Source organism: Rhinopithecus roxellana, chromosome 2 (assembly GCF_007565055.1).
Source record: "Rhinopithecus roxellana isolate Shanxi Qingling chromosome 2, ASM756505v1, whole genome shotgun sequence".
Classification (NCBI taxonomy): domain Eukaryota; kingdom Metazoa; phylum Chordata; class Mammalia; order Primates; family Cercopithecidae; genus Rhinopithecus; species Rhinopithecus roxellana.
The window spans coordinates 87,415,228-87,429,741 of NC_044550.1; the positions used below are offsets into that span (position 1 = coordinate 87,415,228).

General features: G+C 38.3%; 1 protein-coding gene across 4 annotated transcripts in view; it reads left to right on the forward strand.

Annotated features, from left to right (window-relative positions):
• The first annotated feature begins 6,036 nt into the window (after positions 1 to 6,036).
• Positions 6,037 to 14,514, forward strand: part of GRIA2 (glutamate ionotropic receptor AMPA type subunit 2) — a 151,973-nt gene continuing 143,495 nt past the window's right edge. Inside the window, exons 1-2 of one of the 4 annotated variants that reach the window (XM_010358047.1) lie at positions 6,037 to 6,260; positions 7,569 to 7,709. In XM_010358047.1, coding sequence (XP_010356349.1) covers positions 7,622 to 7,709 — 88 coding nt within the window. In that variant the 5' untranslated portion in view covers positions 6,037 to 6,260; positions 7,569 to 7,621. Of the gene's footprint in view, positions 6,261 to 6,476; positions 7,034 to 7,568; positions 7,710 to 14,514 lie in introns of those variants that run through there. The other 3 variants (XM_010358045.2, XM_010358048.2, XM_010358046.2) reach the window with 3 other exon arrangements.

The window sequence follows — 14,514 nt, forward strand, 5'->3', positions numbered from 1 at the left end:
TTTTGATCGTGTACTGTTCTCTGGAGCTTGTTAGGCATTTTAAAAATAGCTGTATTTAATGCTCTGTAAGGTAATTCATATATCTCCATTTCATTAGGGCTAATTTTCTAGAGTTTTACTTTGTTTTTTTGTTTGTATCATGTTTGCCTGTGTCTTAATTTTCCTTCACACTTTATGTTGGTATGTATGCATTAGAAAAAATTGCCATGTCTTGCAACTTCACTGATTGGCCTTGAATGGGAGAAAATCTCCACCAATCAGCCTGGTCAGAGATTCTGCAGACATTTAAATCCTTCTTGTCAGTCCAAACTGCTGTCACTGTTCTTAGCAGACCCAAGGCATCTAGAATCTCCTGGATCTCATCTGTGCTCTGAGATAGGTGAGACAGAAACCATTCCCTTGGATAGCACCTGGAGAAGCTGGAATGTTGAATTCTCATTTTTGGTACAGGAGGGAGGGAACTCTTTTTCCCCTCAGGTAGAATCTGGGAACTGGGGTTTTCCACCCACTTACTCTATGCTGAGCTGGGAGGATGAGTTGTGTTGAGTGCTTGTGTTGCTAGTTCAGACTTCCATGCTCATTCCGGGAATTTAGCATATGCCAGGTCCTGTGAGGACTTTAAGACAGAAGCCAGTCTCTTGGGTTGCATTCAGAAAAGTTGGAGCATTGTATGTGTAATCTAACTCTTTCCCATCCTGGGAAAAGCTGAAAGGTGAGGGTTTCATCTTGATCATATGTTGCTGTGCTAGAAGTGGGGAGTATAGTGAGAGGGTGTCTGGAATTTTCCTATTGGTTTCAGTGTGGTTCATTTCATGCTCTCTTTGAGTGCAGGAGCCTGTCTACTAGTTTTTGAATTTTTCAGAAAAGAAATTGGTCGGCATATTATTGTTGAATCAGTGTGTCTAATTCCACCATCTTGCTGATATAGCTCCCTGGTGATTAACAATTTAAGTCTTGTAATCATCTACAGATATAGAAAATATGACAGCCACATTTTATGCTATTTGTTTGTTTATTTCTCCTCCTATTCTTTGCTTTCGCATGTTACGAAAAACACAAATGGAAGCTTGCTGAATACTTTGACAAGAAGCCTGTGTAATTTCTGTTTTTACTTCTTAAGTAAGAGTCAAACGTATTTACTAAAAAAAAACAACAAAACAAATTTATGGCAGTTAAATCTGATATTTTAATTACATAATTTAATTAAAATGCTATGTAAATTGATAACCTGTGAACAGAGAATGGTTGAAAAGTATGTCAAATGTTCTGGAAAGGATCGGTAATACAAAGAGACAAAAATATTTACTCCATTATGTGTGAGGAAGACCATTGTAAAATAGGTAAGAAAATCCTCAAAACTGAACAGGATTTAGCATTCTGATTGCTTCACAATATTCTTAAGTTCTTACTTCACTTTAAAGAAACCAAAAAGGGAAATGATTCAGTAGATCCATGCTCAAGGTAATGGCCTTGGTCCTACTTTAAGAAAGTGGAAAATGATTATACATTTGTCAATATTAAATCAAAGCTGGGTTTTTTTTTTTGTTTGTTTGTTTGTTTGTTTTGAGACGGAGTCTCACTCTGTCGCCCAGACCGGAGTGCGGTGGAGCAATCTCGGCTCACTGCAAGCTCCGCTTCCCGGGTTCACGACATTCTCCCGCCTCAGCCTCCGGAGTAGCTGGGACTACAGGCGCCCGCCACCATGCCTGGCTATTTTCTTTTTTTGTGTATTTTTAGTAGAGACGGGGTTTCACCGTGTTAGCCAGGATGGTCTCGATCTCCTGACCTCGTCATCTGCCCACCTCGGCCTCCCAAAGTGCTGGGATTACAGACTTGAGCCACCGTGCCCGGCCCAAAGCTGAATTTTAAAGGTGGCATGTGTCTTCTCTTTTTAATTGTTTTGCTTGGATTTGTTTTTTTTTTTTTTTTTTTTTTTTTTCATTAGCTAACTTTTTCAAGAAATGGTAGCCTTCATGAGAAACACTATAGTCTGATGAGTTTCAAAATTAACTTCCACCTGAGGCCTCTTCCCTGAATTTTAGAATGAGTGTTAAGTGCTAGCACAACAGATAAGTGGATACAGCCCATTGACCTTGTAAAATCAACATGTCTAAAGCTGAACTTATCACTTTGCCTGCATGTCTGCTTTCCAGTGTTTTCTCCAACCCTTGGTAAAACCAACCTCTTGAGCACTCAGCCTAGTACCCTAGAAGTTGGCTTTGTTTTTCCATCCGTTTGCCTTCTTTACATACAAGTCCACTAACAAGTTTTACTAAGTTTTTATCCTAAATATTTCCTAAAACCAAACTTTTCTTCCTATCTGTACTAGTACTCTCTAAATCCTTGCTCCATTACCCTCACCAGGAATACAGACTTCTAACTGGTCTCCCTACATTCAATATGTTTGCCTTTAAATACATTTTCAAATAGCCTCAAAAGTGTTCCATTAAAAATGCAGATCTTAAGATCTAACCTTCAAAATGGTTCTCTTATCCTATGGGATAAATACATAGTTTTTATTATTGTCTTGTGTGTTTCTGCTGCTCCTTTTTTGACACTTCCCTTTCTAGAAACATCGAATTCCTCGTAATTTGTGGACCTCACACATGCTTTTGCTGAAGTCATTGTATTTCCATGGAGTGTTCTCCACTGTTAATTCCAACCCTCCACCTAGCTAACCCTTACTTGACTCAGTTTAGGTCTCAGTCTTTGAAGACCTTTTTCTGTCCTGAGCTCCAAGATGCAATGAGCGTTATAGATTTTTTTGTACTGCTGTCATCATATTGCCTTAATAATTTCTCTACCTTTCCCGTTTCTTATTTCTCTCATCACATGATCTTCATTATTTACTTACTTAAATTCTGGGAACTTTATAAGAAAGACATCTGTTGTGTTTACAATTTTATCCACCCTATCAAGTACAGTATTTGAAACATAGTGGCCCCTTAATATATTTTTTGAATGGATGAATAAACTGAAACTCTATCTTCCAATAAATATTTCTGGTATAGAATGGCTGTCTATAGGGGTAACATTAATTAAAAATAATATAATCAAAGCCTCCAAACAATCAAAAATGAAAACTGTAATCATTTTTCCATTTTGAACTTTATTTTAAATTTATTTTTAAAAATCTTACAAAAGCCTAGCTTTAGCTATGCATTGTAGGGTCACAAACTTTATCTTATTGAGTCAATGATTTAAAATTTTGTTACAAAAATGTATAATAAATATATTAATCTGAATAACTATTTTCATATCATTATTCTTTATCTTATTTAAGGAATTAAAACTCCCCAGAGTGAATATCCCTTTTTTATTTACAGCCCTGAGTAATTGCAGTCCTCATGTTTCCTTCTTTGTTTGTTTCTTTTGCTCTGTATTAGCCAATAGAATCTTATGTTTGAAACGTGGGTTTCTTCTGCAAGAACTGCTATCCTTTGCCATCGTCTGCTGAAAGTAGGAGGATATTCATTTTTTTTACGAATGCTGCATTGCATCTTAGTCTTTTAGATGTCCTACATTTTTACAGTCACAGAGAATCAATAAGAACGGAGGGAGTGAACTCTACTTTAGTCAAACTACTTCAGTAGGAACTGCACTGACATTTATAACTTAATTTTGATAATAAAGTCAGCTAAAAGTTTGCTCTGCCAGTAATTTCAAAACTGTTAACCAACCAACTAACTAGACTAACAAATGATATGGTGGATCACATTTTTAATTTCTTTTATTTTTTACTGTAACTTACAATTCTTGCAGCAGAAGCAATCAAGTTTTACATAATTGCCAAAATCAAACAGCAGAGGGCAGAAAATAGCAAACTCTGTTTCTTGTAGCACACTATTCTAGTCAAATGTAGATTAGTTGTTTTGAAATTTTCAAAATTGATTAGTGATCAATTTGAGATACATATTCTTGAAATAGGTAGTTGCTACGTGAAAAAATAGAGCTGCGTTCTTTCAAAAAATAAATTCCAGTATTTTTCCATGTATTTGTATAAATAACCATTTACTGTAGTCAATTTACATTTATTACCCTTATATTGACAGGATTCTGTGCTTGAAACATACATGCTATTAAAACATTATAAGAAATTTGAGAAAGTCTCATGAGTGATCATATTAATAAAATTACACTGACATAGGAAATAAGTTTTCAAATATGTGAAAGGTCTATACATAACTACCTTGTGAACACAGATACATAGACTAGCAATTGAATTACAAGTCATGCTTGCTAAAATTTTTATTTCCATCTTATATATAAATTGTAATCGGCCACTAGACAGTAATATTTTTCTTGAGCTCTTACATATTAGTTACTATACTCTATGATTCAGCAAATTGTTATTTTTACAGCATTTGTTTTTTATAGAATGTAACTCAGTCAATTTTGAGTTCATATTTGCCCTTGACTTTGACATAGGTTAAGATGAAAATAGTTCTAAAACATTCTTATTTTTAAAAATTCAATTCACCTCAACTCACATTTTAAACATCACATTTTTTCCTATTCAAGCTTCGTGTCTCTCTGTCCTCACTCTCTTTAATTCTAAGTTACTTTCTGTGAAATTAAAGTTTTCCTGTGGAAACAAGTGAATCGAGAAAAAAAGAAAATAACTACAGAGGTATTTTAAATTGTGCTCTGTTCTGTTATTAGTGCTTTTACATTAACAATTTTAAATAGAGAATAATTTCCAATCATTTTTTATGCCTCACATCACAAATAATGATTAAATATGTATGATTTATTTATTTTTTATGTTACAATTGTGAATATATGTAAGTTATATCTTATTTTTATTTTTTATTGATTTATTGTAATTTTAATTAATTTTATATGCTATTTTTATTATTAATGTTTTAAAGGTTAAATGCATTTTTATTTAGAAGACTTGCTTTATATATAGTGTGGAGTACTTATACTAATAAATTCTAAGGGGTAATATTAAGAGATATTTTAGCCTATAGTTTATAAGCTTAATAATACATTAAAGCTATTCTCACTTCATGGTTTAGGACTATATCAAAAAGAGGGAAAGGTCATAATTTGAAATGACAGCAACATAGGATCCAAGAGCCATAGAAATCACTTTGCTCATCATCATTTTGAAAATGGGAAAATTGAGGCCAATGCGATTAAGAAGCAAGCATAAGATAATGCAGTCAGCAATGAAGCTGCAAGCACAAGAAGGCAGCCTGATAGACTCATGGCATTTTGGTATACTAGCAGTTCTCTTTTTAGTACTATAAGCTCCAATCTCCCGCTTCCTGGAAATAGTTCCTTGCTCTCAATCGTTCTTTATTTGTTTAAACCACTAAAGACATGGAACTTGGTGGGGTTTTTCTGAATCCGCAGAGGGAATTGTCAGAGCAGGTTCCCAGAAATGGGCTTGGAAAGCACCGTCAAGAGCATAAATTTCACACGGGAAGTCCAGTCATCCATCTCCCCATCAATTCTCTTCCCTCAAACTTTTAATATCTAACCTCATCTTTCTTTCCCAGTGGCCCACATGTTCAGTGCAGCGAGGTAGCTTACTTTCTTTAGGCAGTGATTTTTCGAAACCCAGGGTCCAAACGCGATGGGGAAACAGATTTCTAAGTAAGTCTCTGGGAAAAAATCTGCATCTTTGCGGCCTTTCTAGACTAGCTTCATCTTCTAATCACTTTCCTCTAATAGCCTTTCCTTAAACCAGAGTCTCTTGCTTTCAATCTGTATAAAGCAAGGGCTTCTAGGAAACGAAGTCTACATGACTCTACTACGGGAGGGATTGCAGTGTAAGCTGCGAGAAAGACCCGTGCGCTCTGTGACTAGGCGAGTCAGCATCACAGCCCAATGGAAAACACTCTAAAGATGGGATTTTCATGCAAAATATTTAAAAGATTCCATCTTGATCTCCTGTGCAGCTTTAGCATTTAAAGATAGAACTTGGGGTTCTCCCCGGATCCTGGCTACATCCCATGAAGCCCAACTACACAATTTGGAATATTTCCTCCAGGGTGCTTTGCTTGCTTGTTTGCTTTAGGTTGTGTCAGGTGAGGTGGATGACAGGGCTTCTCTATTTCTAAATGGGTTTTCACAGGAGATGGAAGATAAAAATCAAAATTCTTTCTAAGGTAAGACAGCAGGGCCTGGTGAGAGGACGCTTCGCCTCCAACAATGAGCAATTCGGCTTCTACACAGCAGCCGGAAATCAGCTTTGCTGCATTTGGTCCAGGTTGGAGCATCTCCGCAACAACTGCAATAGCCGCACAAAGGTAGCTCCGGGCGGGGAGCGACGCGCTGTCCTCGGTGCTGAAAGGCAGAGGCGAGCTGTGGGCGCGACAGTCCCGTAGACCCGAGGTCTCGCGGAAGGAGAGCGGCTACAGGCCCCGAGCTGTGCTTTCTCAGCGCCGCGCACGCGACGCGTCCACCGCGGTGCGGGGTGCCTGGCGCCGTGCGGGGAGGGGACGCGCGCGCCCGCCGCCTGCCGCGAGTCGCGCACGCGCGCCCGGGACTGCCTGCCCCTTTCTGTGACTTGCCTGTATGTGTGCGTGTGTGTATGTGTGTGTGTGTGTGTGTGTGTGTGCGCGCGCGCGCGCGTGAGTGAGAGAGGAGAGAGGGAGAAGAGAGCGCGAGAGAGGGTGAGTGTGTGTGAGTGCATGGGAGGGTGCTGAATATTCCGAGACACTGGGACCACAGCGGCAGCTCCACTGAAAACTGCATTCAGCCAGTCCTCCGGACTTCTGGAGCGGGGACAGGGCGCAGGGCATCAGCAGCCACCAGCAGGACCTGGGAAATAGGGATTCTTCTGCCTCCACTTCAGGTTTTAGCAGCTTGGTGCTAAATTGCTGTCTCAAAATGCAGAGGATCTAATTTGCAGAGGAAAACAGCCAAAGAAGGAAGAGGAGGAAAAGGAAAAAAAAAAGGGGGTATATTGTGGATGCTCTACTTTTCTTGGAAATGCAAAAGATTATGCATATTTCTGTCCTCCTTTCTCCGGTTTTATGGGGACTGATTTTTGGTGTCTCTTCTAACAGCATACAGATAGGTAGGTACCCTTTGTGCTATGCTTTTGAATTGTGCATAATTCGGTGGTAATCTTTGTTCACGGTGTACAAATTAATTCATGTCATGTAGACTTATGTCATACCTTGACTGCATTCCATATTTAAACTACCTAGAATATACATGTTTTTCTTAGGATGAAGCAAAAGGAAATGAGTATGGCTTTGATACAATAGAAGAAAAGGTCCTCTCATTTCGGATCCCCAAATTTTATTAATTCTGCCTTAGCGACATTTTCCAGTTTGCTCAGATTTTCTTGGGGTCTGAATACAAAGCTTGTGATTACATGGAAAGGCAAAGGTTTCTGGCCACCTACCTCGCCTTCAGACTCTCATCTGGGGCTTGACCTCTTGGCTACCTTTTGGATATTCCACCCCCGCTGTCCGAGTCCGTAGATGTGTTTATTCGGCCCATTAGCGTGAATAAGAGACTCTTGGACTGTTGGGCGCTAGCACGCGCCCCTCCTTTCCCTCCCGGGCACTGACACTGTTCTCTTGCTTGCTGTTTGTTTTTTGCAGGGGGGCTATTTCCTAGGGGCGCCGATCAAGAATACAGTGCATTTCGGGTAGGGATGGTTCAGTTTTCCACTTCGGAGTTCAGACTGACACCCCACATCGACAATTTGGAGGTGGCAAACAGCTTCGCAGTCACCAATGCTTGTAAGTAATGAATATTCATGCCTCTCCGCTGCTGCACGCGGAAGGCTAGCGAGTGTGAGTGTGTGTGTGTGCGTTTCTGGGGTGGTGTGTGCGTTTCTGTGTGTCAGTGTGTGGGTGTGAGTGACTGCACACGCGCGTGCGTGTGACGGTGTAGAGAGAAGGAGAAGGTGGCTGTAATCTCGGGGACCCCCGCTGGCTGGAGGGGGCTGAAGAGAGAGGGAAAGGACTTGAAGAGTGTGCGCATTAGGGAGCTGGGGTGAGGGTTGGAGCCAGAGAGGGCGACTTTCTTGGGTTCAAGGGGTTTTCGCTCATCTTGAGTGCTTCAGGAGAAGCCCTCCCACCTCGCTCCCCATCGCGCGCCTGTTGGCACCCTGCCCACAGAGAACACGTTCCCCGAGGCGCGCAGTCGGGCTGTTGGACAAATTCCACGGGGGACTGCTGGAGCCCGGTGACCTCCTGCCCCAGCAGCTGCAGCTCGCCCTCGTGGCTCCCAGTTTAGATCCGCAGCCCCGGCTGGGCTCACCCTACCGCCCTCGCGAGCCCCACGTTCTCCTCTTTGGGACAAGTTGTTGAAATGGTTCTGGAGTTGGGATCGGGGCTGTTACATAACGCCCACCCGAGGGGCGAGGAGCGGGTCTGACGCAGGCCCAGGCCCGCCCGGTGGCATGGGGGTGGGGCGGGGAGGCGGTGGCAAGGGGGAGCGCAATTTCTCCTGCTCAGTTGCGCTTCCGCTTAAGTTGGAAGGGGCGAGGCCGCCAGGGGCGCCGCGGTCAGCTTGCTAGCCGGGCGCGCTTTGTTCGCAGGTAGCTGGGCCCCAGCAGAGGCAGCCGGGGAAAAGGACTGGAAAGCTGTGGGATCCTGCCGAGTTTGAAAATCTGAAGAAGTCGCTGATCAGCCATTTTAGTCTTTGCAGTGCTCCATATTAGCCCTCTCTCTCCACGCAGTGCTCAGGGACTCGCTGGGAAGCTCTGTGATGGATTCAGATAAAGTACTAGAATCCAAACAATTAGGGATCTAAAAAGATTGGTGGGGAGGCCAGAGGGCCCGGTCCCCTCGCTCGCTCCCCAGCGCAGGCTCGGGCAGGCAGTCGCGGCCACTGTGCCTTCCTGCCCTCTTCCCAGCAGCTGCCATCATTTCCTGCCGGCCGCCCTGAGGTGATTCTTTCCTGTCCTAATGTTCGCAGTCTTTATTTCATAGATAACAATTTGGGGGAGATTTGCGGATGGCTCACTTCCCACTTTGGCTAGGGAGCTTGGGGAAAATTACCACAGGAAAAGCCCAACTGCAGCTTTCCCACGTCACACAAACAACTGGTTGCCATCCCTTCTCCCCATTTTAAGCTTTAGTCATATATTCCGTGATTTAGCTGGATTATCATATCGGGCCCATCATCAACTCTTGCAACTACTGTCACCCAGACGAATGAAGAAACAATTTTCTTAGACTGATAGAATAGGGGCATTGTGTGGTAATTTGGGATTTAATTGTTTATAATGGATCTATTTAAGAAAGTTTCACTGCTATATATTTTCTTCAAATGCTGACGGCAAGTGAGAAAAGAAAGAAGAGTGGGTGTCGGGGTACAGAACCAGAGAGAGAAGAGGAGAATTGAAGTGGATTTGCAGCTTTGAAAAACGCCCGTAATAGAATATCTCAGAAAATTTTAGTACATGACATACAAAGAGATTGACTTAATTAAAATTGGAAGGCTTCTATATTTGACCTATTTACCTAACAGATTTAGAATATTCATTTGATATCAGTAAGTTCCAATTTTTCCTGAATTACAAGTTTGTCATGCAACTGTTCTGAGTATCTAACTGTATATAATTGTATACTTACACGTGAAAATGCTTTGAAAAGTAATGAATCCTAAGGAACGACTGTGGGTATAGGAAGGACATAGGTTTTAAAAGTGAAGTGAAAGTATTGACAGCTATACTTTTTGAAAACAGTCAGTGATTGGCAAGTTCACTCATTGGTGAAAATAATGAGAACTTTCTGAAAAAATAACGTATTTCCATTGACAAAATGAATATTCCTTGATTTCAACAAATGCTAAACTACTGTACTGGGGCTTTGTAAAGATAAAAGACTGTGGTTAGTTTAGGTTATTAGGTTTAGATACTCATTCTCAACATTTTTGAATTTTTTAATAGAAATTTTTCCAAAATAAAATATATAGCCAGAATATGTGTATATATATATTAAACACATATGTAAATTCATACATTTGCAGAGTGAACACATTCATGTAATCAACATGTGGATTTCTTTTAAAAAATTACCACACAATTTAATTTGTCTATAGTTCTGAGAAGCTGCAATAATCAAGTCTTCATTTGCACAGTTTTCCGCCCCCCTCAGGAAGTGAAGCTAAAATAAATATGTTCAAATTCCAGAGCCTAAAATTACCCCTGCATGGATTATTATAGTAGGATAGTAAAACAAATTATTTTCAGGAACTGAACACATTTTGAAGATGACAACATGGGAATTCAAAATCATGACATTTGCAGCTCCCATGTTATAAGTAATCCTACTGATTGCTAAAAAGAACTAGGGGGGTACTGTGATAGAAGAGAGGCTCATTGGACAGAAATTTCTGGAGCTGACATTAACTCATTGGGCAAATCACTTAACATGTTTGTGACTCAGTTTCTTTATTCTCTGAGACATTTCAAAATTTAGAGATTGCAAAATGAAATAGAGAATTTGTATCCTTTTTTGTTTGTTTGTTTTTGTGCTATGGACAATAGAAAATGTAAAATTAGTTTAACTCTTTTGAGACAGAATGAGAGAGAGGGAAAGGGAGAGATGCTTATGTAAACTGCAATCACAAAGTCAAGAAATGGATGAAAATCTCCAGTGTCAAATTTGTCAAGATGGGTCTTGATCATATAAATCCTGCTTAAGGTTTTTCTCCAATGCTTATCCTTTGTTTTATTGCCTTTTTATTCAGGGAAGTCTGTGATTCTTTCCTTTATAAAGTGGAAGTAACAGCATTAAATACATTGACAGCTAAGATCTAAACATCTTTTTCCCATTTCCTCTAGAAATCTCAGGAATTTTGCTAATGACATTATTAGATGATAGATATCATCATGCAATGCTCTTGAAATATCTTGCTCTTGCCATCATAAAAATCCCACAGAGCTAAATTTACATATTAAAAAGTAGATTTTTATACCTTAGTAATATAATTTCAAAAGGGAAAAGTTATTAGTTTACTAATGTAATTTTATTCCTGAGATGGAGGAAATTATTTGGAAATGTTGAAGTTGACGTTGATATAAGGATCCAGGGAGATTCACTGAATGGGTTAAGGTTTTACAAAGAAAATGAAATCATTCTATTCTGAACTGGGTAAGATGACTGTGTGCATCTTACTGAACTCCCACATCCTTCCCTTTCACAATCACAGTGGGATAATGAAAGTACCTATTTTGTTCCATTTGTTTCCATGGGTACCTGAGGCAGTAAGACAGATTTTCAGTTTCTTTCATTTTTTCTCCATCATTGCCTTTTTCTTTTCCTCTCTCCTCTTACTCATTTTTTCCTTTCCTGCCTCCCTGTCTTCTTAGCTGAAAAGAGTACTAAGATTTTTTTTTCCTGAAGGTTGTTCAAACATAAGCCTTCATTATGAAAAATACAAAGCATAAAACCAGAAAAAAACCCTGAGATTAGTATCTGATGTGTTCAGCAGCTGAAATCAGTGATGGGTCCCAGGAATCCAACCATTCATTCAATAAATATTTAGTGAGTGCCTTCAAGGTGTCAGAGAATAAATGACTGCTTTTCTTCAATGTTAACATTTTTTTTTTCTAGCCTTTTCCCTCTAGGCTCTTTTGAATAGTTTTCCAAACCTTGTAGGCCTTCATGCCTTTAGTGCGCATTGGTAGCTGTGGTCTTGTCTAGGAGCTTTAGTATGAGGATATGAGGGTATTCTAGTAGTTCTTAAACACAAGCGGTTTAAAACAGCAACTAAAAAAATCTGCCTTTTTGTGAAAATAGTAACTTTCACATTAATATATATACACCACGTATTGTATGTAGTTAACTAACAAAATCAATAGTAAATTTTAGGAAAATACTAAGTATTTTTACATTGTAAAAGATTTTAGTAAACTTTGATGCTCTGCTAGGTACTAAAGCTTGCTTAAAATGAAACTGTGTAAAAGAGCTATAAACATGAGTACTTGATTCTACAGAGCTTGAAAATTAAAAGTATTAAATATTGAATTTACTCCGTAAAACCTTCCCTTTCTATTTCTTTTGATGACTGAATTTTACAAATGGTTATTAGTCTAGTTAAAGATAATTTAATGGTTTTATGTTTCAATTCCATGCAACAAAATAAATTATAAAAATATTAAATTGAAGGAAACAGCAAATGAAAATCTACTTTTTCTCTAAGCCAGCAGATGGAGATGTTGGAGAAAATATTGCTGTTTCATAAAACTGTTGCGCACACAGAATGCCTTTTAAAACATCGTAAACAAATGTATTTAGATAAACTGAAAAAAATGATATCTAATTTGAAGAAAATTATTCAAAATGCTATCTTAAAAATAACTTTCATTGCCTTTTAAAAATAGATTGCCCTATATTTTGTGTTTTAGAAGATAAAGACTGTTAGAAACAGAATAGATTGTAAATGCTCTTGGAAGATTCTAAAATTTTTTTTTCAGCATTTTTAATCTCGATTCCCCAGCTATCCTTTTCGAGCTGTATTTATTATCATTCAACTTTAGTCACAAATTACTGAGATTTTGTATCTGTGTTCACAAAATTAGTTGATGTTTGCTAAGCCTTTATTGCACTTGGATGAATGGACTTCTGTGTGTATGTATTTATAGTTATAGAGTGTAAGTAGTTACAGATTGGCTACACTATCCTGTTTCGTCATGTTTGTTGACGTATTTACTAACACCTAGAGTTACAGACTTTAATATATGCAAAACTTTCATAAACTAGACTCAAGTTGGACTTCCTTAAGCAATGATGAGAATTCATGTTATGAAGAAAACCGTGAACACATGTGCCAGGACACAATACTGTAAAAGCTGGTGTTGTAAATATTCAGTTATATTCAGTTGGAGATTTTGAGGAAATGCCTCTTTGTATGTCAGAATAATTAATCTGTTATTGAAGTATTTGCAGTTAAAATTTCATACTGAGTGTGTATTAAATAGAAATCAAAGAATGGCATTGGTTGAAATATTCTATTTTGAGATGAGAGCCACTAACTATTGAAATAAAAATTACTTTATGAAGCTATAGAAGCTTAAATTAGTAAGAATTTATTCTTACGCTATGCTATTTCTGTTTGAACCTCTTGCAAACTTCAACCTGCTGGCTCAAGAAGGATGGGGCATTTTCATTTCACATCATCTTTAAAGTGCTAGGGACATTGTACTGAGACTTTATGACAAGTGACTGCTGATTCATGCCCAGATCTCAAATTTTCTCATAATCTCTTCCAATATCACTTAGCAAACTTTCAAACTTCTTAGAACCTTGAAAATGTTAAGGAAAGCTGAAAAAGAGCAGTTGTTTTTGAGTTATTTCAGTATGTTACTGTATAATCGAGTTTTCAGAGAATATGTGTTTTTCCTCTCTTCCTCCTCCTCTCTTTTTATGAAAAAGTCAATAGAAGTACTTAATCTGCAGAGCAAATGCTATTACAAGAAATAAAGTCTAAATTGAGATACAGAACTGTTCTTTAAACATTTTTTTTAAGTGAGAACAGTGCATTCATTCAGAGCTAAAATCTTGTATTTGATGTAAATATTTGATTGAAATGTTAATGGCAGCTGGGTAGATTATATTTCCTTTCTTTTTACAGTAGATTGTACTGACAATACCCTAGATTTCATTAAGTGTTTGCTTTTTTATTATGATGATGATTTTAAGTAAAAATTTCTCAGGTTTTCTCCAATGATCTACATAATTGCCAAATCTCTTGTATGACTCTGTCTCTTCAGTACAACAGGAAAATAAGTTGCTGAATTCAATGTTAAAATTAGAAAATCACACATGATTTGAAAATGTTCAAACATCAACATGTTTATCAAATCAGGTTTTACTAGTTTGGAAAAAGAAGGAATGTGATTCTTACAAGCCATTCATAAGGTGTCTAAAACCTATTATTTTTCAGTGCTATTCGATGTTAAAGTCTTTTGTCATCTTTGGTAATTTTAACTTACAGAATGAAAACATTTTAAAATTGACAAGGAGAATGTAAAATGTGGCCTTGTTGAAGACAGGCCTTTGCTGCTGTTAACTGTGTGTTCTTCACAAAGTCTAGCTCTGTTTCTAGTGCATTGACTCAATAATTATTTACCTATTCAACACATTTAATTTTACAGTAGATGTTCTTATCATAAATTATAATTTTTAAAGTTAGAATTTGCATTTGCTGTACATTTGGATTTCAGAATACACAATTTACTTTGTACCTTCCTTGATTCCTATTTAGACAGAGGTGTAATATATTTTTCACTTTCATCTACAACCTAGATATTGTCAAAGTCGTTATTTTTATCTCTAAAGTGATACTGATGTATGTTAAAATGATACGCTGAATATATGTACAATATACACTTTGAAGAGGATTTAGAAATGCTAACTGTTAGGATGATGCAAAAACCATGTTGCAGCTGGGCGCAGCGGCTCATGCCTGTAATCCCAGCACTTTGGGTGGCCGAGGTGAGTGGATCACCTGAGGTCAGGAGTTCAAGACCAGCTTGGTCAACATGGTGAAATCCTGTCTCTACTAAAAATACAAAAAGTAGCCAGTCGT